Source organism: Astatotilapia calliptera, chromosome 12 (assembly GCF_900246225.1).
Source record: "Astatotilapia calliptera chromosome 12, fAstCal1.2, whole genome shotgun sequence".
Classification (NCBI taxonomy): Eukaryota; Metazoa; Chordata; class Actinopteri; order Cichliformes; family Cichlidae; genus Astatotilapia; species Astatotilapia calliptera.
Genome location: NC_039313.1, coordinates 33942280 through 33965732, shown reverse-complemented (window position 1 = coordinate 33965732; position 23453 = coordinate 33942280). Strand labels below are relative to the sequence as shown.

The window sequence follows — 23453 nt, the reverse complement described above, 5'->3', positions numbered from 1 at the left end:
GTTTGGACAAAGTTGCATTGCATACTCTTCTTCTAAGACTTGTTTTAACCAGATGGAGACAGTTAATTAAGAAGATAAAGGGTCATTTCACCACAAAATAAAATTTGACAGTGTTTCCCTCGCCTGCAGCGCTATTTTTTGTATGTAAGAACTATTATCTTCTACACAGTTGTGCAGAATAAATATTGCCTGTACCATTAACGGTGTGACCCTCGGCTCGGATGTAATGTTTACCTAGCTGCATGCTTGTAAACAAAGAGAACTGCTCGACCGAGTATCGAGTAGGTCAGATGTGGAGAGTTGGGAGGCCAGGGTGACACCTTAGGTTTAATGTTAAGGTTTAAAGTTTAATGTTTAACTTGATGTGGTGGTAAGGTCTGCGACAATGCTCAGGAAGGCGCCTGCTCGGGTCCGAGCGATGCACTCAGGTGGATATACCAGGAACGACTACTTGGCCGTCAGGTATCCAGCTCTCCGTCTGCATGTCATCAACAGAATATTATCAAGGCTTCAAAATAAGATCCACATGGATGTTATAAACCCAAGGTTTCCCAGCAGCACACTGGATTGTTACAAGCTTACAAGTGTTTTCTTAATTTGTCAGTGGTTTCATAATTGCTCGTATCGACATAGCTGTGGATTAATTGTTTGGACCAATTGCAATCCCCATTTTAAAGCAACTGTATTCGGGTGATTCAGTCATCTCTATTACAGAAATGTTGCACATTTCATCAACTTAAGGTAGATTTCATTTTGCTACAAAATCCAGCCTCCCTTCGGCTTCCAGGCCTTTAACACCTTCTCATGTCCAGCTGTGAAAACTACTTCCTTTCAGCTCCTGCAGGCTTTTTTTCCTTAAACTCTCCGTGTGTGTACGCGCCCGTGTGTGCGTGCGCGTGTGTGTATGACAACAGCCCTGAGATCACGCACACAGGCAGGCTCTTGTAAACATCCTGCCCCTGCAGACCCCTCGCTGTACTTGATGTTCTGACTTTGTGACTTCACCGAGGCCTCGTTAAATGCAAGTCAGCTGCACCCAACTTTTGTCAAAGGACGGTGTGGAGACATAATTTCACACAAACAGGCGTGCAATCCGAGCCGGCCAAGAGCAGCTTTAGAAGAACATGAGGAACAAAAAGCACATGAGCGAGATTCGCTGGCTTGGCTTGAAAAATGATTTTGTGGGAAGAACTAAAAACAAAGGGTGTGGGCGGCTTGTACAAGTACAGCGTCTGACACAGTGACTTTGTATGAATAATAGAAAGTGCAACACAAATGTAGGTTTGAAGAAGAGCTCAGTGTGTTGCTTTTCCTTCGGTTGCTCCTTTGAAAGCTCCATGAATGTTTAATGTTGGGTGGGGACAGTGAGGAGAGAGGTGACAGACTGAGGAGGTTTATAGGTCAGTGTGCCACTTTACAGCAGCCTTCAGTATAAAACATGTTTTGCTTATGAGCCGTATCAGATGATAAATGTGAGCCAGAAAGTTGAATCCTCTAAATAACCCACCAGCTTACAACCTGCTGGTGCTTCTTCCTTATTTCCTCCGTGTGTGTGTGTGTGTGTGTGTGTGTGTGTGTGTGGACAGACAGACATGCAGTGACCTAAATCATTGTAAGTTATGGCAATGAATTATTTAAGTGGCTTTTAAGGGGAATTCTTCTTCTCTGGAAAACTGACCTCTTTACCTCAGACTCACTTCCCCATTAGTTGTTTTTTCTGTTTTTTTTAGCTACAGGTTGTATTTTTACACCCTGCTACAGACTTCTGTAGTTGGAAAACTCGCTAGTTTTACTGTGTGTTTCTCCTGTGAAGCAGAGATCCTCTTTGTGAACCGTAATCCTTTTTGAATCGCTGTTTAGAAAAGAGCACACACCTACGAGTCATAAGGAAATCCCCCTTATATCTGCTCGCTGATATTAAATCCCTTTCTGTTTCTGTTGCCCTGCAGATTGTCATCCCTTTCTTCAGCCTGCTCATAAAAGACATCTACTTCCTCAACGAGGGATGTGCCAACAGGCTGCAGAACGGCCACATCAACTTTGAGGTAAACTGAATTTGATATTTCCCAACGGGAGATTCCCCTCACATGACTTTCAGTGTCAGACAGCGTCGCGATATTTACTACACATGGAAACAAATTTTGGGCTGTTTACTACCACTTCTCTAAAGACTGCTGGGAAATGCAGAAGTAAGGCTTGAGTGTGCAAATATCAGCTGTGTTTCCATGATGACCAGTGACCAAACACTATTTCCACTCGTGGCTGGTCACAGCTACCCCGAATCAGACTATTTTAAGGACTGATTCTATCCTTGGAAATAGGCTGCTGCTGAACCACGTCTGTATCCTGCCCTGTTATGAAATAAATAAGTGTATTTGAACACATTAACACTTCTTAACAGCTGACGAGTACCGCAGTGTGGCGCTACCCCTAACCTCATTCAAAGGCAGTCTTTTCATTTGAAACATGTCGATTCCTTCTGAATAACCAACCTATGTCGTTACTGTTTCAGAAATTCTGGGAGCTCGCCAAACAAGTGAGTGAGTTCATGACCTGGAAGAAAGTGGAGTGTCCGTTTGAGAAGGATCGCAAGATCCTTCAGTACCTGCTGACCGCTCCGGTATTCACCGAAGATGGTGAGTTCATTGAACGTTAAAGGTTATCTTAAATAAAAAAAGGAAACCAATGTGTCCATGTTAAATATGAAGCTACAGACATTAATCAAGGCTTGGTTTGACACTTTATCTATACAAGTGAAAAATTGTGCTTTTCCTCCCCTGTGTAGCTGTGTAGTAACGTTTTTGGGGGGCACGTACCATTTGATTTCAAGTCTGTAAACATGGAAATAAATGGACAAAGCCATACATGTCAATACATTTACACGAGCTCAGAAAACACCTCTAATTATACTAAGATAGTCATAGATTTAAAACTAAGGAAGCAAACCTTGTTACTTTAAATCCCTAATAGGGAGAATTGTTACTTTGTGTCAGTAATGATAAAGCGTTGGTGTGGAATGAAACAGAAGAAACCAAAATGATGTGCCCTCCGCCTCTTTGTCCTTAATCATAATAATATAGCAGTGCAGAGACTAATCCTCAGATCCTCACACACCTCGTTATCACCTCTCGTGCTCCAGCGGCACAGATAGTCTCAGTCTCCTGTAATCCACTTCAAAGTCTCGTCACCGGTTCGGGCTCCTATCGCAGTGTTATCAGAGACCGACGGGGAGTAAAATCCTCCCGACTCTGAAACGCACTGTCTGAACTGACCAATCAGCTTTGAGTATCAACAGCATTTACTACAGAAAATAGTAGAGTGAGGGGAAAATGGGTTAAGGTGGCATATAAATGTCACAGCTTTGAATGATCTTGCTCTGTTTCTCATTGCAGCTCTGTATCTGGCATCATACGAGAGTGAAGGTCCTGAGAACAACATGGAGAAGGACAGATGGAAGTCTCTGAGGTGTGTATGAACCCCTCCCCGCTCACTCTGCATGCACACACACACACACACACACACACACACTCACCCTCAGGGGCTTCGAGTCTTTCAATCACGGCTGTCACCCCGCATCCTCTGCCCGGTCTCCCCGCTGACCAGGCACACCCAGAGGGATGTAGGTCACGCTGTGAGGCTGACCCCTCACGCTACTCAATAAATGCATTAAACACACACAGAGGCTGTCATCGGTCTTCCAGGCCACGCCGTCGCTTGCACACGCGCGTGTAAAGACATCAGTCATTTTCACACAATTACATCTTCTGTGCGCAATAACGCCATACCCTCCTGTCACACAGTACTGTGTGTGTGTGTGAGAAGATGGATGAGAGAAAAATGTCTTTGTTCAGGTGGCTCTAAGCCCCAGAGAGCTGACGGAGGGATATTTCCTCGCTTCAGCATCACGCTGAAGTTAAATTGACACGAACTGAGTCAGGGATGCGTCGCTTCTCCGCTGAGAACTGTTAAGATCAGATTCATTTATGTGGCCGTGAAAAATTTGCAGATTTTAAGTTTTCAGTTATTAAACTACAAGAAATTGCTGTAAAAACAACAGATGGCTGAGAAAACACTCTGCCCTTTCTTTGGACTCGCATTAATGTTGCAGCTCTCACTAGAGGTTCACACTAAGAACAGGATAATCCTCATTCTGTTAGCAGATGAACTCATGAATTCCTCTTTGAGCCTTTAATGAAGTACAGCAGCGATTGGTCCAGCTCCAAAAGCCATTTTCTAAAAACATTTGGGGTGTTTTTAGCCTTTATTATAACTTATTTAAGTTACATTGTGAGGTAGAGGTGGGTAGGTGGCACAATATGAAAGGAAGTAAAATTTAACGTGGGAAATGGTAACTGACCAGTGTTGGGTAAGTTACTTTAAAATAGTAACTTAGTTACATTACTAGTTACTTTGAAACTTTGGTTTTACTCAGAATTCTCTTGTTAATGTGTTGCTTCCATAACTTTGCCAGTCTTCTAGCTTGCTTACTTGCCACAAGTGCACTGTGCCACCTACCAATAGAAAGGAAAAGATAATGTGCATATTTCCACGAGAGAAATCCCACGCCTGGACCGTCATTGACTGCTGCCATGATTCTAGCCTACGTCACAGAGTCATGTGCGCCTTTTACATCAACACAAAAACTGCAGTCGTGGTGCTTTCGATTGTACTCAGAACTCGGAAATTCTGCCTTCTGAATAGGAAGATGTAGGAAACACCAGACTGCAGATGAGCTGCATATAGGGCTGGACTGGGACAGAAAATCGTCCCGGGCATTTTGACTAGAGACCGGCCCACCATTATAGGAAAAATCATAAAGCCTTTGAATGAAAACAAACGCTGTTGTGACAGTGATGTACACTGTTCTGATGGTATATATGCATCAATCTATCAATCGTTTGTTGTAAGATTCAGATAATTATTTTTTAAAAGCGAGACATTTTAAATGAGAATAAGAAAGAAAAGTATTTCTTTGTGCCCCCCTCTCCCTGTTAATGCCCTACATGCCCCCCTGGCAACACTTTGCTAGATCCGCACTTGCACAGTTACCAGCTGTCAGCTACCTAAAAAAGGATCCTGGTGTTATTTGTCTCTCAGAAACAGTTCATAACTTCAACTCATCCATGTCACCTAAAAGGTAAACCTGTTTCTCCTTTTCACCTCAATAAGAAACGCGTAATATTTTCTCTGAATACCAGACGGGACGGTTGGCAACTCTAATAACTTATGAACAAAATAAAGTTCAACATCATTAACTTCATAGCACCACCCAGCTGTATAGAAACTCCGTCATGCTAGCTAGCACGCAGTACGGAAAAAGTCAGAATAACGAAAATAAACTCCACCTAAACTTGGTTCATATCTGACCCAGAGAGACTGCAGGTCATAACTTCTTACCTGAGGTTCAGTTCACACTTGGACCGGCGGCCACCTCGGGTCTCTTTTCCTTCATCCACCTGCTGCCTCCACCACTTGCTAATGTTACTGAATCTGTGGAAGCTCCGCGATAGCCACCACACGAAGTAACGAGTAACGAGCCTATCTAAATCCCAGTAACGAGTAACGCGTTCCTGATTTTGGCATAATAACTAGTTACCGTGCTCGTTACCACAATAATAACGTAGTTACTGTAACGCGTTACTTAATAACGCGTTAGTCCCAACACTGTAACTGACATTAATAAATAATTTATTTGGGTGAACTAAAGAAAAAAGTAGTAGTTAGGTTGTAGTTCAGCCTTAAACTCGCTAGCAGACATCCCCACTCGCAGCAACGTTGGCCTTATTTCTGCTCCCAAGTGTCCAAAGAAAGGCAGCTTTGAAACTTCTGCCATATGAAGGACAATGCCAGTGCAGCTTCTCCACCCTGCTCTCACACAGACCTGATTGCAAGTTTTCTTTTTAAAATGTGGATGCAAGAAAGGAAAAATGGATGTAAAACTACACCAAGTATGTATGAACAGTGACCACATGACTCAGAGCGTGACAGCCATGCTTCAGATCGCCAAGCTGACCCCACACATGCGCAGCCACCCACATGCAGACAGACGTATGAATCAGATCTTCTGGCAGGGGTCAAAGGTGAGAGCAGGTTTTTGGATCGGCAGCCTTGCGAGTGTTGGGTTAAGCCCAGCCGGGGTGAATCCACTTAGCTGTGTGTGTGTGTGTGCACGTGTGTGTGTGTGTGCACGTGTGTGTGGGCGCGTGTGTTTGAGTGTGTGTGGTCACGTTTCCTGAGAGCCTGCCAACCCTGTTTGTCCCCTGAGCTTTGCCTCCACTGCGACACGATCTGTCACTTTATTCCGGCCGAGCTGCGTCAGCAGAACGTGCTGCCGTGCCCAGCGCTGCCCGTCGCCCCCTACATCCACACACGTTACACCTGGAAATCCACTAAAGGCAGACTGTTGCTGTGGCGGTCGCTGTGCTGGACCTTAGGACTGTAAAATTCCAGCAGATTTGCTTAAATCTGTCGTATTAAAAGCATCCATCCTGCAGGGAAAAGGGAAACATTCATGGAAGTCGTCCAAGATATTTTGCAGTTGGTACACTGTAAAAAATTTGACAAAGAGCAGAAATTAAGGATCCTTAATGTTTCAGGTTCTTAAAGATGAATTGCACAGTCATGCTTCACATTCCTCAGCCATTTTTGCAAGAGGCTGAGCACTGCAATCATTAAACATCGCTGTGATGAAAGTCTGCAGATTCTAACGGTGCTGTCTTTCTTTGCCCCACAGATCCACTCTGCTAAGCAGGGTGTAAACCTCTGAAGAAACCAGAATAACGTCGAACCCAACAAGTGAGCCCGCGTGCCCCGTCAGCATCGCTGTTGTCCAAGCAAAGTATCCCCGTGTTGGAAGGGAAACGACAATCTCTGCTTCAGCTGGCGAGGACATTTGGTGTCCCGCCCCAGCTCTGCTTTTCCTTACCCTCTTGCTCTTTGTGCTGTACATTTCAGGACAGCTGTTTTTCATCTCTTTGTATGACTTTATAGTCTTTGTTTTATAAAGAAACAATACAAACCCTCACAGTTTAAAAAAAAAAAAAAGAAAGGAAAAAAAGGGTACCTGTGAGTGTTAACAAAGTTGGGGCTGTTGTTTCCCCGCCTCTTTTATTTTTCTCCCCACTAAAGCTACAAAGTTAGCTGCTGGTTGGCTAACGCAACAGAAACGCTACTCTGGGTTCCACAAGCCAGCGTTCTCCGTACAGAGAACCCAAACCTTAACCTATAACACTGTTTACCATTAAGCTAGACATTATTTTACTGTATCAGATCCAAGTATCTTTCACTTCATGTTTCTGAAGCTTTTGTTGTGACGTAAGGAAAACAAGAAGGCACTGGCTGCGTTTGAGAAAAGATGTAAAAGTCGTTTTTCTTGTTTGTGTTGTGTAAAATTTAGATTTTCTGAAGCAGGAAGTAACATTTCATTTGTCATTTGTCTTGACATGATTATGGTTCCAGTATGCTTCAAAGGAACTGCAGCATCAGTAAGCTTCAGGAGTTTTGGATGCTTTGAAATTTGCCTTTGAAGCGTACAGAGGCCTTTAGCAGTGAGCTAAAATGGGGTGGGGGGGTTTCATGTCTGTTTCTTATTGTTCCCAGTTATCTATGCTGAAATGCTCCTCTAGACTCTCATTCATACTTTCCTTTTGTTCCTGCGCCACCTTGCTCTCGTAGAAAAAAAATGTGTCGGTGCTGCCCCCTGGTGGTCCAGTCAGAAAATAGCTGAATAATGTGAACTGAGGCTTTCTGGTTAAATTATGTCCATTTAGTTTTTATTTTTCATAATAAAGTACATTTCCACTATGTTTTATTTATACATTTGCGTTATCTCCTCATGCCAATATTTACGCTTATTTTATTGTTATTTAATTTTGTACTAGGTACATAACGTGCATAAGTAGTCCTGACTTTAATATTTTTATATAAGTTTGTATTAGACACTTATTTTACAAGGTACTAGCTCAGCGTATGAAGTTGAATATTTTTGACTGATGTCCGCTTTGCCTTGACTGCTTCTCCCTCAACGCACAGTGCTGTTGTAGTTTGTTGTGTACATACTGTATGTTCCTTTTTCTCTCCCCGTGCTCATCGTTTGTATTTGGACTGTTACAATGGAATAGAGGAATGTTTATGAATGAATTAGTTGTGTTTAAAAAGAGAAAAGTTAATAAAAGGCTTAAATTTATCAGTGACTTCTGTGGGTTTGTTTTGTTTCTGGAAAATGCATTCATGACCACAGACTGTATTGAAAAGATGGGCATAGCCAAGCTCACATTCTGATGTTCTGAACCATCTTGTGCACAATCTGGTGGTTAGAGACAAGGCAACCAAAGCCCAAAGCAAACACTGCTTTATTGTCCATTTAACTTTAAATTGGACGATCATTTCCAAAATAAATAGTGTTTAATCATAACTGAAACTATCACTTGAGGCCATAAATGTTTTTTAAAAAAAGAAAACTAAGAGGATCATTTTCTTATGTACGTCTATACCATCTGATCTTTTTGCCACCTGCTGGCCACCAGAAATGCAGGTTTAAGTCACTTCCACTTTGGCCTCACTTGTACACGTCCAGCACATTGTGATTTTGGAAGAGTTTGAACAGCAATGAGACCGCACAGCTTACAGGTTCACTTACTCACTTTGGAGTTTCTTTCTCAGGTGGCCGAGGCCTCACCGGGTACCCTAAAGTAAGAAAAATAAGAGTAAAATGTTGGTCTTGTCACTATTCTCACTCTGAAAACTCAGTATTAAGAGCATTGCGTTTCTTCAAATAAAATCACGTTTCTTTTTGTATGCATTAGTATCATTTCATAATACAGATTATTTTAAAAAGCATTTTTTTAAAAAGATATTTACCAATTACTTTTCACAGAGTAATGGGGATAATGTTAGGGGTAATAATGAGTGCTATAAAACGAAGGCTAATGTTCAGAGTTGTGATTTTTTTTTCACTTTAGTATCGCTGGTAGTCACATAAGAGTCAGCAGTCAGGAGGCAGCGCTGCTTAAATATTTATCGTTCTGTTCCTTGAGTTATGGTGCTGCTCTTGTGCCACCTTCATATTATTATTATTATTTTTAAATGATCAATTTTGGTGGCATCTCCAAGTGCACTTTAAGAACTGGTTACTACATAGGGTTACTATCAGAAGTTCAGATCAGTTCTGGGGGGTCATGGTGGACAGACGCTTTGGGATTCAGCTTCTACTAACGGGTGAATTTCATGGTCTTCCAGCGGTCAGTAAGAGAGTTTCGCCTTCAGGCCCAGCAGTTATGTGGTGCAATGTGGTAAATAATAAACTGAACTAAAATAAATGTTGGTGCCATATTTTTGGTACCAGGATGACTCCAGTTTGGTGGAAAACTGTCGAATCTCTCGCCTGACACGACATGAATTTGTTTCGAAGCAGATTCGTCACCTTAGGGAATGAACAGGTGTATAACTGATGACTACATCCCTTCTACTTATGCTTGTTGGCTTCTTCTTCGTTATTTTTGCAGAATGTCAAACCAACTGTTCCCGGGAAGCTGACAGTAAACATTCACATTAAACTCAAACCAGCACCTCGTGTTTTTCCCCCCTGCACATCTAATCTACGCGTAATGTAACGCACATATGTTTAAGACGCATATTATCGCTCTCCTTTGAAACGTCTTTACAAAATTATAAATCAATCAAATATTGCACAAATTATTATAACCTAGTAATATTCAAAGGACTGAGTTAAGAAACAAAAAAGCTAATGTGCTTGTGATTTCTGCTCTTCACTTTGGAATTTGTGCAAGGAGACAGAAAATAGGAATGTATATTTGCCTCCATCTAGTGTCCAAATTAAGGAAGTACAACTGACAATGAAAGGTACTTTGTGCGCTTAAATTAAACAGATCCCCCCCCCCATCTCGTTTTACTATTAACAAAAAACGAACCAATATTACAACCCATTCACTATGATGTTTAAAATGAACAAAGTGCCCTAAAGTGTAGTTCAAATGGCATCGTGGCTCAAGAGTTGGGAGTTTGCCTTGTAGTCGGAAGGTTGCTGGTTCGAGCCCCGGTTTGGACAGTCTCGGTCGTTGTGTCCTTGGGCAAGACACTTCACCCGTTGCCTACTGGTGGTGGTCAGAGGGCCCGGTGGCGCCAGTGTCCGGCAGCCTCGCCTCTTTATTAGTGCCTAAAAGCATCACGTTAGATGTGATTAAAGTAGAGCTAAAACACACAATGCTGCATCAAAAACTATTAAACCACAGCGCTTATTATCACTATGATGACATTACACTGTGTTGTGCTACACATGACAAAAGAAAAAGAAAGCTAAAGAGAAAATTTCCAGTCTTGACCGGATGTAATGAGTAACAAGAAGATTTTTTTTCTCCAAATAATCCAACACTTTGCTATGGAGTTTAAAAATATGGGATTATTGCCTTTTACGTTTAGACTATACTTATGTTATTATGTTTTACGTGACACGAGTAATACTACAGAGGAACATTTTAAATTTAGCCCCATGTAATTAATGAACACGAGTTATTAGATAATAAAGCTGTATAAACAGTTATTAACAGTAATAATGTCAATAAAGTTAAACTTAAATACTCACTTTGCTGTCGTTCAAATGTACTAAGCTTTATGTTTTTGTTTGGTTGTTGGTTTCATGTGGTTAACATTAACACACACCTGATTATTAATCTCTGTCTAACTTCCACAGCATGTCTTTATCCTGTCTTCCTTCTCTCAGCCCAAACAGTCCCAGCAGATGGCCCCGCCCCTCCTTGAGCCCGACTCCGCTGGAGGTTTCTTCCTGTTAAAAGGGAGTTTTTCCTTCCCACTGTCGCCAAAGTGCTGCTCACAGGGGGTCATATGATTGTTGGGTTTTTCTCTGTATGTATTATTGTTGGGTCTACCTTACAATATAAAGTGCCTTGAGGGAACTGTTGTTGTGATTTGGCGCTGTATAAATAAAATTGAATCAAATTGTGTTATTACGCATTTATAAGCAAATAACACTTTTTGTAGCTACCAGACCAAAAGTGAGAACATCACCTCTTTTAATAATTAACTATAATAATTTTTGCTGGAGTCTGAAGTGAGAACTATGTCTTATTAATGTATGAACCTTTTCATATAGGAATATTAACCTAACAGTTACTTATTGACAGTTTAATTCAATGTTATTTATACGGTACCTTAACATATATGGATTTATATTGTAAGGTAATGACCCTAACAGTTAATTTTATTCTTGCAGTTTGAGTAAATGGTGTTTTCTGCAAGTCTGTGACTTTAATATTCAATAGACTATAAAAACCATTATGATGTTATGACCAAAACCAGTTTGCACTTTGTGAAAGAGATATCAACTGAAGTTGAATCAAGGCCGAGCTGTACTTCCATTTGATGCAAATTTGCTCCACTAGATGGCGCAATGTCCCCTACAATCTTTATTTAACGAGGCAATAAGAACACATGCGTATTTGTAATCGCACCCCAGGAAAATCAATGATTCTTTAGGAAAAGGGGTTGTTAAAAAATATAAAGTTAAGATCAGCAGTGCACATGTGAACCCATTTGAGCTGACCCTGGTAACGTGTTTTTTACATTCTTCATTGTGTAATTACAAAGATAGTATTAGTATTTGTACTTTTAACCTCCTGTGAGATTATGAAACACTGTAAACAACAACAGGAAACTCATAACTACAGCTGGTGAGGATGACCCAAACACCACACATTCCTGCTGTGAGGCCACAGGGTTTAAAAGCAGAGTCCCAATACTGCCAAAATATTCAATAATAACACAAAGTGAGGATGAGTCCTGCCAGAGTGCCCTCAAGCATGTTGTTAAAGCCCTACTGCAGCACAGGGAGGAGGTGTATATTAGCTAAACGCCTTTATTGTGAAGCTGTTTGCTCATTCAGAATACGTCCTCAGATCATCAGCCGGCCTCTGAGATTCCTCTCAGGTTCAGGTTGGGAGTCAGTGACCTGGATTTTTATTTTGCTGTGACCCGAGTGCTGCAGATGAATCAGCTTTGGCCACCTGCCATTATTGTTCTGTGCCCGTCAATGGAATCTGCTGCAGGCGAGGCTGCTTCATGCACAAACACACTAGGAAAACCAATTAATCATTTGCTGGTGTGAAGGACTGCAGCTTCAAGTCTAGACTTTAAGCTAGACAGACAACACGGCCGCACAGAGACCAAGACAAGAACATGAGCCTGTACTTACACTCATCACCTGATTAACCCATTCAAATGATTTTTGTTGTATTTCTTTAAGGCTGTGCTATTGAAAATTGTAATAACAGCATTGAAAACAGTAACAATTCCAAAATCTGTTCTCTTCAATATTTTCCCCTAAAGCTTGTGAGAAAGTGGAGCAGCCGAGAGACAAATATTTTCCTTCCTTGTAGCTGCTGTGGACCATATATCAGACCTCCACCACAGGTGGTCAGAAACATAAATCATAATATAGCTGGTGTATATCACTGTATCAGGTGCTGTTTTTGCCTCTTGCACCACTGCCCACAAGTGGACAAAAATACTTAAAGCCAGTGCAGACATTGCTTACAAATATGTGAAGTGCTAAAGCCAGGGGCGCCTCCAGAATTTTACATAGGGGTGGCATATGGGGGCCACTAAAAATATTGGCGTGGCACAGCACATACAAGTATATTAAAATTATTACCAACATAGGACAGTATTGCTAGGGGGGCAGCAAATTTTGGGGCTTGGTCAGTGCCCCTCATGCCCCCTCATGGTGGCGCCCGTGACTAAAGCAGAACTTAATCATAACACAATAAGATGATTTATCTAACCAATATCTAATCTGGTAACATCAGTTAAAGAGGCGAATATCAGGCAGCATAACCATCATAGCGAAGCAGGAAAAGTATTGAGTGTATTGATTCGAGTGATTGTAAAGCGGTCCTTAGGGACTGAGTAAAGCGCTATACAAATGCAGGCCATTTACCATTTGTAGAAGCACGCTCTGTGATACAAAACACAAAAACATGATTCATACTTAAATGAGGAAGCTGATGACAACTCAGACATGTTTCTTTCCACTACAACAAGCCACACGTTTCACTGTGTGCAGATTTCTGTTCTCTGCGCAGAGTCCGAGCTGACCAGGCTGTACGTCTGCTTCTTCTACCTGAAACCAGGCATCTAAACATGTGGATGTATGTTTTAGAAAAAGTACAGCGTTTTAATGTCGACATGACAGTAATGTAACTGTTCCATTTCCTTCACTGAGTCAATGCTTTCATTTTCTGTTTGTTTGTAATCTTAATCTTAAAACCGGGAGCAAACTGGAGGAAATGACAATGGCGCCTCTCTCAGAGACGTTCAGCGTCTGTATGAAATGAGTCACTTCTCAGGAGCACTGAGCATCCTTTTGGACCCTCGGCATCCTTTACTTGTTGAATTCCAGATGCTTCCATCAGGGTGCATCTTTTGGCATTTGTTCAATCTACTGTTATCTTTTCAAAATAAATTTGGAACATTTCATGGTTCATGGTGACAACGAAGTACACATATGTAATGTGTTGAAATGAAGGTTGGATGACTCCCAGGGCTACACATAGTGCATGTAGTGTTTTCACTTCTTCACCAAACTCTTTTTGACTGGCCTTCTGTAATTTTAAGGAATTTACAATTTAATGAATCAATTTATTTAATCACTTTAACTAAAGCTTTCTGATAAATGAAAAATATTATATATAATTATATAATTTTTTTTTAATTGATCGGGGTCAACGACGCACATCAAGTAATCAATATATTCGGTGTAGAAACGACAACGTCGCGGTTGACGTCATTCACACCTGACCTGGCAATCACACCCGGTCGCCGCACGCGCGTGCGAGAACGCGCCGCACAGACTGTGATGAAAGCCAGAGAGAGAGAGAGAGAGAGAGACGGAGGGAGGAGAGGATGCGAGCAGGTGGAGCGCCTCTCTGCTGATGCGCGGATCCACGGACACGTTGTTCCTTCATTTAACTCCGAAAAACCTCCGGGCTCTTCTGAAGGCTCTGAAAACTAAGCAGGTGAGTGCGGACAGTTTGTCTGAGACTGCGCACATCAGGCTTCACTCCCAGCAGGAGAATGACTAGGCATTGCAAGTTGCAGGTGCGCGCTCCCCTTGGAAGGTTTAATTAGTTAAACTGGCGAGAATCAACCTTTAATGTGTCAAATCGGTGAAAGACAGCAAGGTGCTGCCTCTGCTCTGAGTCTGCACTGTCACACTGCTGCTTGTTAGTCAGTGTGTGAAAGAGTTGAAGCACCAAAGTAAAGGAATAAACGGGGGTGGTTCCATCCACTCGCAGGTTTTCGAAACAGGATTACAAAGACAGCAGTATGTTTGATTTTCAGAATAAAGTGCAGGAGTGCTGCAGACTGATGTGACACCGTCCCAGCAGGAATGTCATGAATGAAGTCTACTGTATGTGTGAGGGGGCGACAACAAAAACAGGATTGTTCTCCAACATTTCTGCCCCATGTCAGCTCTTCACTCTTTGGAGACGTTCTGTTGATTTCTGCAGTCATGAGCTCCCCGGACAGCATTTCCTCTCACCGTGCTTCTGTCTGAGCACAACCAGAGTGACTCTTCATGTAATGTAATACTTCCTGCCTTCTGAATAATAAATGGACAGGACACACTCATTGACCATTAAATACTGATTTGCCATCTCTCTCTCCTCCCTTCCCGTCTTTCTCGTGTTCTCTGCTCTCACAGCGTCAGCTCTTTTGTTTGAAATCTCACCTCTAGCGTCCTCAGACGGACCCTTTTAGTGCCAAATTTCATCGTGCAGTTGGAGGATGCTTTTAAATCATAACAGCAAACTTTGACTCTCTTTTGTCTCTAGGTGGCAATATGGGGAACGGTTCAATGAAATCAAAGCGCTACAAACACACTGACGGCTGTGCGCACAAAGATCACGGCGGTGGGTTCAAAAACTCGACCCTGGATTTCCTGAGGGCCCGGGTGGAGGAGCTGGAGCGAGAGGGCAAGAGGAAGGATGAGGAGCTTTGTGTCAAAGAGCAGCAGATCAAAGGTCTCCAGGAGCAGCTGGCCAAACACACACGAGTGCTGGCCGAGATGAGCGAGGAGCTGCAGAGTAAGTGCATCCAGCTCAACAAACTGCAGGACGTGATGAAGAGCGGAGCATCGGCGGGTCTTGCTTCGAGGCCTCCTTCAGTCAAAGCCAGCAGCAGGGGCAGCCCCAACCTCAGCATTCGCATCAAGGAAACCCTGAACAGAAGGAAAGGCGCCAAAGCCGGGGTATCTGCCGAACCCACATCAAGAACCTACGACTCCAGCGGTCTGCCAAAGTTCTCCTTTGAGAAGGCTCGGGTACCAAAGGATGCAAGGTGAGACGTGTTTTCAGGAAGGTTAAAAACATAAAAAAGGGAGAGGAAAAAATATGCCGGCGAGAGAAGCCAGCTAAAGGTTCATGACACATTCAGGCTCAGTCCATCCTGGTGTAGTGGGTGAGATTTTAAAAATGCAAGCAACGTAAAGAGGTGTGGGTGGCAAGTGAAAGGTGGGCAAAGAAGCAAAGATTTTAGTGCTAATGACGTCCAACAAAAGTCTGTTATAAAAACAACATGATTCAGTCCAAGATTTCACAGCTGCTGCTGAGAAAAAAAAAAAAAAAAAAAAAACTGTCTTCATGAGGTTTTCTGTTTTTCACGGGCTCAAAAAGAAGTGACCCACACCATAGAGTCAAAGTCAGAGCGTCGAATTAAAAAATGTCCCGCTGTGTATCGCACTGCACAGTACACTTTTAGAAATCATTCTTCCTCCAGACTGTTTATGCCTTTCCTTCTGTTTCAACACGATGAAACAGAGACAGGCCCGTAAGGAAACGCTTTCAGCAGTTTGGTGTGGAGGAACCCTCACCACAACCCAATCCAGCACCTTTGGGATGAGCCACAGGCATTTAGCACCCAGCACCAGTATTTAGCCTCATTAGTGGTCACGGGCATAAAACCTGATAGAAATCCTGAAACCAGAAGAGCTGAGGCCGTTACAGCAGCACATTAACGTTGGTTTTGGAGATGTTGAACATATAAAAGTGCATTTATATTTTGCTATGTAGTCCATGCTTACCGTCCAAGATAAATAACAAGGAAGCATGTTCACAACCTGAAATAATACTGAGTGACTATCTCACACCAGCAGGTGCAAACAGGCATAAATGAAAATGATGTAAACTCAGGGCTCCGTCCTTCCTGTCATTTCAAATTGAATTTGTCTTCTTATTTTATTGACCTTTGCTCTCACTTTGTATTACAGTAAGTCCCAGCCCAACAAGAGGTATATCAAGTTAGTACAGTCAGCTGAACTAAGAATGTTTCACGGGATCAAGTCTCTAAAAGCAGGAGGACATTTAAAGGGCATGTTAGCTTGACATAATAAAAAAAAGTAAGTCAGTGAGGCAAATCTTCCTTTTCTCTTTCTCTCAAAGAGTAAGATGATGATTTGTAAAAATGTCTCAACTGAATGTTGACACCCAAAACAAGAAGATTAATTTGGCCAATCAGTCATAGTTGACCTGTCTGCCCTCTAGTGGCTGGAAGCAGGCAGAGAAATCAGCACAAGCAGGGCCTTTAGTATTGTTGTAGCTTCCAGGTCTGAAATGAAAAGCTACTGTTGACGTGACCTAAACTTGCATTCCTTGTAATGGCCAGTAGGGGCAGAGCAGAAGAACAAAAAGTCTGAAGAGGTTAAAACTACAACATTTAGAGTAAAAAGAAAATCATTATAGCTTTATCACCCCGATGACCCCGATGAAGGCCGCAAGCTGAAACGCGCTGGTCGTGCAATCACTGATCTTCATACTACAACTGTTGTTGGAGATATAACCTCCAACGACCAGTAGGGGGCAACTTCACTGCCAAAAAAGGCCCCATGTATAGGAGACAGAAAACATTACGTTTATTGTCTCAATTGCCAGTTTTAGGTTTTACTTTACTTAAGTTTTACTAGTAGAACAAAGGCTGTTAAAGCAGGTCACGCGTTGATAAGAAGTCCTGTGTGAACCTGCAGTGTCAGTATTCCTCACTCAGTTGCTGAGGGTCTTCACAAACTAACGATGTAACAGTAGGTATCTCCATTTTTTTATCTGCAGTCTTTGGTTAAACTGCCAAAGTACAGCATGTTGGATTTAAAGTGTGATTTTGCTACACACAGCAGGAGCCCAATTTCGAAAACTTTCTTCGATTTATGTCCGAACTTGCATTCAAATCATAAAAGAAGCTGCGGATCACATCTGCCATCTATAAATCTCAAATCAACCTAAACTGATGGTGCCCGTCTTGTAGAATCCACTCATAAAATGCCAGAAAACAAGAAGGCTTAGTCAGGAGGAACCGTGGGCCGTGATGTACTGCTCTCCTGAATACCAGTTTTCAGCTTTTGAGATTCTTTGGTAATCCACACTGATTAGTCAAAGCTTCAACAGAGACTCGTATTTTGTTGTCTGGTAAAAATCAGACTGCATAAGTTTATCGATAGTGCTGTGATCAGTCAGAGAGGACGCTGCCTCTATCACAGTGAACAAACTGTGGATGCCGCTGCTCACTGAACAGCACAGAGGGAGGTGTGGCTCATCTCAACAGTGAAAGAGCCCAATTTATTTTTCCCTAGGAACATTTTTAAAAATTTAAAAAGATGCTGAAGGGGGGGTGAAAGGTTTCCGAGTGTCTAGGTTCAGACGCTAACTTGGCAACAATAAGCTGAACTGAGCCTGATCATCTCTGCTGCGAGTGGTTGTCAAAGAGCAGTGAGACAGCAATCTCAGTGTCCCAAATCCCCAAACATTTTTGTGTTAGAAAAACTTGTCTGAAACCTGAATATCAGCAGACAGTCATTAGGCATGACCATGCAGCACACGTTGAGGGGACTGAATGGCGGGTTGGCAAATCCAAACCAGTGACCAGCAGTCATGAAAAAAAAAAAAAAGTTACCCACACCGAGATGAACTGAAGCTCGATCATCACTGCTGTGGGAGGGAGAGCAGACGCACACTGTGGAAAAGATTTTCACCCACTTCAAAGTTAGGAGTTATACAAACATGACTTTCTGCTTTAGTCACACAAAAATTCATCATGATTATGTTTTATAAATGAAGCCACCAATCTAAAAACCTTCTACATCAAACCTGCTGCACAGCTGCGCAGCTCTTCTTCAGTGCAGCCAGCTTTAACCCTGACTGGCTGCCACCCAACAGTTTTTAGCTTTTCTCTTATAAATCTGTTTAAAGGTCATTTTGAACTTTGATAAAAGCATTTTTTAAAGTTGCCTTTAACATTGCTTTGGTTGTCCATTATTTATATGTTCATATGAAAAATGAATGAGCTAGTTTATATATGGATACACAGATACACACACGCAATATAAAGAAGCCAGATAAACATTTGGACACCACCTTCCTCAGGAAGGAAGCGGTGCCTTTATAATCATTAGGTTTAGAAATGCACTTGAAGGTCGATAACACTTTTATGTATGAGAGCTGCTCATTGGCTGAGCGTACAGACTGCAGTGGACTGTAAACAAGCACGATAAACGTGATAAGTGTGCTCTAGTTGAGCTTTCCATAACCTATGTTCTATTTTTAGACTGTTAGCTAAGCTCACTGCAGATGACTGATGTGGACCTCAGAGGGCATTTCTATCAAACTCTTTAAGACTTCCTGCCCATTTTATTCAATTTTACACTTGATAAGAGAGTGAATAGCCTGAGACATGTAGCACAAAAATCTAATATCAAAGGCTCCAAAAAGCCCATGTGAGACAATTTCCCACAACTATGAAACTTTGTGGAAATTAGAAACAGAGGCAGATGTTTCAGATGAAGCAGCTTTATCAACCCTGATCTTCAAATAATACCTTTCCCTTAAAAATAGCTTTATCATCTTTGTAGTGCCGTTTATTCTTAGACACCAAGTCTGTGCTTCAGGTTAAACTTAATGATGGTCATCTTCAGTGGCGCTGATCTCATTTGGATCAACAGCAGTCAATGAAAGTTTTCAAATGATCCAGATACTTCATGCATCATCAATATGATTGTTTCTCTTTAATTTTACTGACCACGTAACAGATGCCACCCGTGTTTCCTCGGCTCCTCTGATTTGGCATTCTGCCGCTTTTGTTCTTAAGCAGTTTAAATAAGAGCAAATGCAGCAATTTCCGAGCGATTGAGTCGTGTTTTACATTTGTTTAGGCGGTCTGGAAGAGTGTACAGAGATCCTGTGATCAAACCCAACTGAGACCAACAACTAAAACGTGGGACCCAACTCACCCCCCCTCATGTGCCATCATTTACTGCACACATAAGTAGCTCAGGCACAAGCAAAACAACTTAAAAGGTCTTTTAATGAACACATGAAGTGTTGTTAGATTTCCAGCATGAAAGTAAAATAGATTTTTGTCATCGTGAGTGTTCCTCAGATCGTACAAGCCGAACGCAGAGCTCTGCAGTGAATAAACAATAGCATGCAGTCTCCCTCCCTCTCAATGCGATCCTCATGTTTAAAACATGTGTCGCTAATAAGCCCAGCATGGATTATATAACCAAAACGAATGTAAATGAGGCCGTCTGGTACCCTCATGTAGGCAGGCTTTGATACGCAACACTTGTGTGAATGACGGTAACATGTTGGAGGGTAATGACACAGCTAGGTGGGAGGAAGGGATGTTGGCTGAAAAATAAAGGGCTGCATGTCAGCTGCTTTCTTTTTATGAAGCCCAGAGTGATAATTCATCACACACGATAAGGTGGATAAACAGACCACCCAGCTCTCGCACCGTGCGCCTCTCCGAGGTCCGACTCGCTCTCGTGATCTATAGTTAGCATTCAACCGTGCCTCCTAACCTTTTCACAGCTCCCCAAAGGAGATGATGTCTTCGCCGTATACATCCCCTCGCTGCAGCTGTTCACATGCACATCGGTGAACTTTGACAGCTCGTGATGATTTTATGTTTTCCCCAATTTTACTCGATCTGTTTTCAGGAGGGAGCCCCGGGGCTGCGAATACTCATCATTTCACAGGAGACAAAATATTTAAAATGTGGTGAGTAATGTAGATGTGGGAGTCCTGCCTGACGGATCAGTAACTCACCGTGAAAGTGTAATCAGTGGTGGGAGAAGGAAACTTCAGCAGAGCAAGTAAAGCAGCTCACTTAAAGTGACCCCATCCATGGCTGGTTATCTGTCCAAGTTACTTGGGTGTGGAGAGGCTGCAGAGACATCTCTTTGCAGAAATTAAGACCTGGTTACATTATAACAATAAAAATCCACAAACTTTGTTTAGTCAGATGTCACTTGAGATGATTTATTATCGCAGAACGATGCAGTCAAGGTTTGGCATCTTACCTTCTCTACAAACATGATACACATATGAACTGGAGAGTGATGAGCAAGTGGTGACTCGAGTGGTCTGGCAGAGCTAGTTTGCAATCTTTGGGTCGGTTTCATCAATAACTATTTTCTTTCTACACATGTCGCTGTGCAGACGTAAGCACCCATCACCGCAGACAGGAAGTTCATGCTTGTGCCAGCTGATTCCTGTTGTTGGCTGTAGATCAACAACAGGAATCCGCTGGCACAAGCATGAGGACGGAAAGAAAATAATTCCTATGTTAAAGTGATCACAACAAGGTTTTTGCATGACTACACGAGTCTTTTCCTTATCTGACTGCACTTACCCTCACATCATCAATCAGGCTAAGAGCCACACAAAGGTGGTTTTCAACTCAAGTCAATCCAGGGATTTCCAATCTAGACATGAGCACGTTCTCTCAGGTGATGTTTGCAGCATATGCAAAAAAGAAAGAAAGAAAGAAATGGGGCAGATGTTGAGGAGAAAATAAGTCAAATCAAAAGCTCACACTCTGCAGGAGTCTAATTTCAGTTTATTGCATCAAGAAAGCTGTAATGTTTTAAGCACATCTGCTCTTCAGATAATAACACGCACGGAGAGGATGTCCAGTCAAAACAGACACAGACACCAATTCATAGAAAAACAGCCACTCTAATATGTATATGAGTTTTTCATTAATATCATGTGCCTAAAAAACGAAAATAAATAAATATTTATTATTTATTCTTATACCTTTTCTATTTTTCATTTATGTTGTTTTTTCCCCTGGTTTGTTTGTTTATATGGGGACTTTTTGCATAACTGTCTGATGAAGAGTGGGTTTGCACCATGTGACCCGTCAGAAATGTGGACGGCATATTTTAAAAACAAAGATCAAACTATAAAATTAGAAAAATTTGAAGAGATTAAGCTCATAATAAAGAATGATGGCAACGCAGATTTTAAAGAAATAATTCCAACCTGTGAGTGAATTTAACTTGTGTACAAATTTCATATAAGGCTGGGAAACAGTTTTAGGCGCTTGTCACTATGTTAAGAGTTATGAAAATGTAAAAGTGCAAAAAGAAAATAACAGAATTTCTGCTAATATTCTAATCATTTCTTTTTGATGTTAATCAGAATTATTTTCCAAAGAACTGAGTGGTTGGTTCTACAGCATAAGAAAGCACTGAACCGCACTGAAAACACCAACATCTACCTTTGATGCTGGGGTGAGCGGTCCCTCTGAGGAAAACTACTCTCACCGTAGAATCTTTTTACAGCATTTAAATGTATATCAGACTCCAAATAACTGTCCATGAAAACAAAAGATCACATTGGTTAAATATATAAGAGCTGACTTTTATGGTTTTCAGTGTTTAAAGTATAATTTGTGGGATGAAACAGACACAGATGGAAAGGGGAGAAAGGAAAACGTGAAAACCAAGAAAGGAAGTGAAGAGACTCAAAGTCATCTCTCCACTGATAAGTAAAAGTTTCTTCTTTCTGTCTTTGCTTTTCTCCCGTGCAGTATTTACTTAATTCAAAATAAAGTGCAGGAGTAAAAGCAGCTGAAAGATGACTATAGTTTGGTTCCACTACTTTCACTCCTGAATCTCTCATCTCCTAAAAGAAGAACAAAAACACAAACGCAAACGTTTCCGAGTGATAAACAAAGCAGCGGGCCTGTAACTGCTCCTGCAGTCATGTTCACTCTTTCATATCTTACAGGGAACACAGACTGTGCTTTCTAATCTTCAAACAGCAACACTCGGTAAAGCTCGGTTCTCTAACTTTTCTCCTGTTGCTGTCTGTGACAGTGTAAAGAAGCTGCTGACAGATGCCCTCAACAAGAACCAATACCTGAAGAGGCTGGAGCTGCAGCAGATCAAAGACATGGTGGAGTGCATGTATGAGCACACTTACCAGCAGGGAGAGTACGTCATCAAGCAGGGAGAGCCTGGGAACCATCTGTTTGTCCTGGCAGGTACTTTCGCTTCCTGTCATCTTCTTAAGTTTGAAAGGAAAAATAAACTTCCTTCCACCGCTTGCTTCAGTTTACTGTTGCATGCTTATTCTTGTGGCACCGACGTTTGTGTAAGATGTCATATGACACATAATGCCCAATGAGAAGCCAGAGCAACATGTGAAGCCATGTGCTATGAGGAAGCAACAGTTTGCATCACCAGCTGGGCTGCGTTCAAGTTTTTTGACTCGTTTTCTTTTTGTTGGTGGTTTGTTATTAACCTGTTAGGTCACTCAAGTTTTGCACCAAAAGAAGCCCACTCTCTGTATGCATGCTTTTCAAACACAACAGGGTGAATATACAAGACGCTGTGGTGAGGTAGCAAATAACTTTGGAGGTTGTCCTGTTGCCCGTTATCGCATCCTTTTGAGGAGAAATGTTCACAGCAAAATGTTGAGCATCATTTTCAGGTTTGAACGTGCCCTTGCTAGAAGGCCTGGCTTTGATAAGGCTTTTGGATTAAAGGACATTTCTTGTTTCTCACTTGATTAAATCCTTGATTCCTCGCCTCACAGCTTAGTCCCTCCCACCAGTGATGCAAGCGGAGGAGGAGAGAGAGAAACAGGAGTCCAGGCAAAGGGCTTTTTAAAGCGATGTCAATTAACTGTGTTGTGCGGCACAGCTGCACCATCTGTGCTTTGTTTTTGTTAAAGCCTCAGATGTCATGAAAATGGATATATGGAGGGCTACTTTTGAAAGTTACAATTTGACTTTTAATGTACAGATTTCACACATGCACAAACGATGAAGGGCAGAAAGTTTGATCATCCAATTAGAAGCTACTTTAAGCTGCTCTTATTCACATGCAGGCGCCACAGTGGCCACATATACATGTGCTGGATGCCCTTCCAGACAGGGAAATGAAAGGCACCTGCATGAGGGACATTGTGCATCCTCCTTGGGTAACGCGCCACCATTTCTTCAGACATTTGTTTTGCTTTTGTTGGGGCTGATTCTGGGAATTTTTTTCCCAGTTATTTTGCTGCTCTTTGTCAGTGTTTTTCTAACCTGAAATGCATTCACTTAGTGTTGATTACATGTGGTTTCTCTTAGGAACTGAA

General features: G+C 42.0%; 2 protein-coding genes across 3 annotated transcripts in view; both read left to right on the top strand.

Moving 5' to 3' along the window:
- Nucleotides 1-8185, top strand: part of rasgef1ba (RasGEF domain family, member 1Ba) — a 129144-nt gene extending 120959 nt beyond the window's left edge. For both annotated transcript variants that reach the window (XM_026186876.1, XM_026186877.1), the window contains 4 exons: nt 1950-2045; nt 2513-2636; nt 3393-3465; nt 6734-8185. In XM_026186876.1, the coding sequence (XP_026042661.1) occupies nt 1950-2045; nt 2513-2636; nt 3393-3465; nt 6734-6758 (318 nt within the window). In that variant the 3' untranslated portion in view covers nt 6759-8185. The remainder of the gene's footprint in view (nt 1-1949; nt 2046-2512; nt 2637-3392; nt 3466-6733) is intronic.
- Nucleotides 8186-13879: 5694 nt separating this feature from the next.
- Nucleotides 13880-23453, top strand: part of prkg2 (protein kinase cGMP-dependent 2) — a 36248-nt gene continuing 26674 nt past the window's right edge. The window contains exons 1-3 of the mRNA XM_026186873.1: nt 13880-14048; nt 14868-15372; nt 22187-22353. Coding sequence (XP_026042658.1) covers nt 14876-15372; nt 22187-22353 — 664 coding nt within the window. The 5' untranslated portion in view covers nt 13880-14048; nt 14868-14875. The remainder of the gene's footprint in view (nt 14049-14867; nt 15373-22186; nt 22354-23453) is intronic.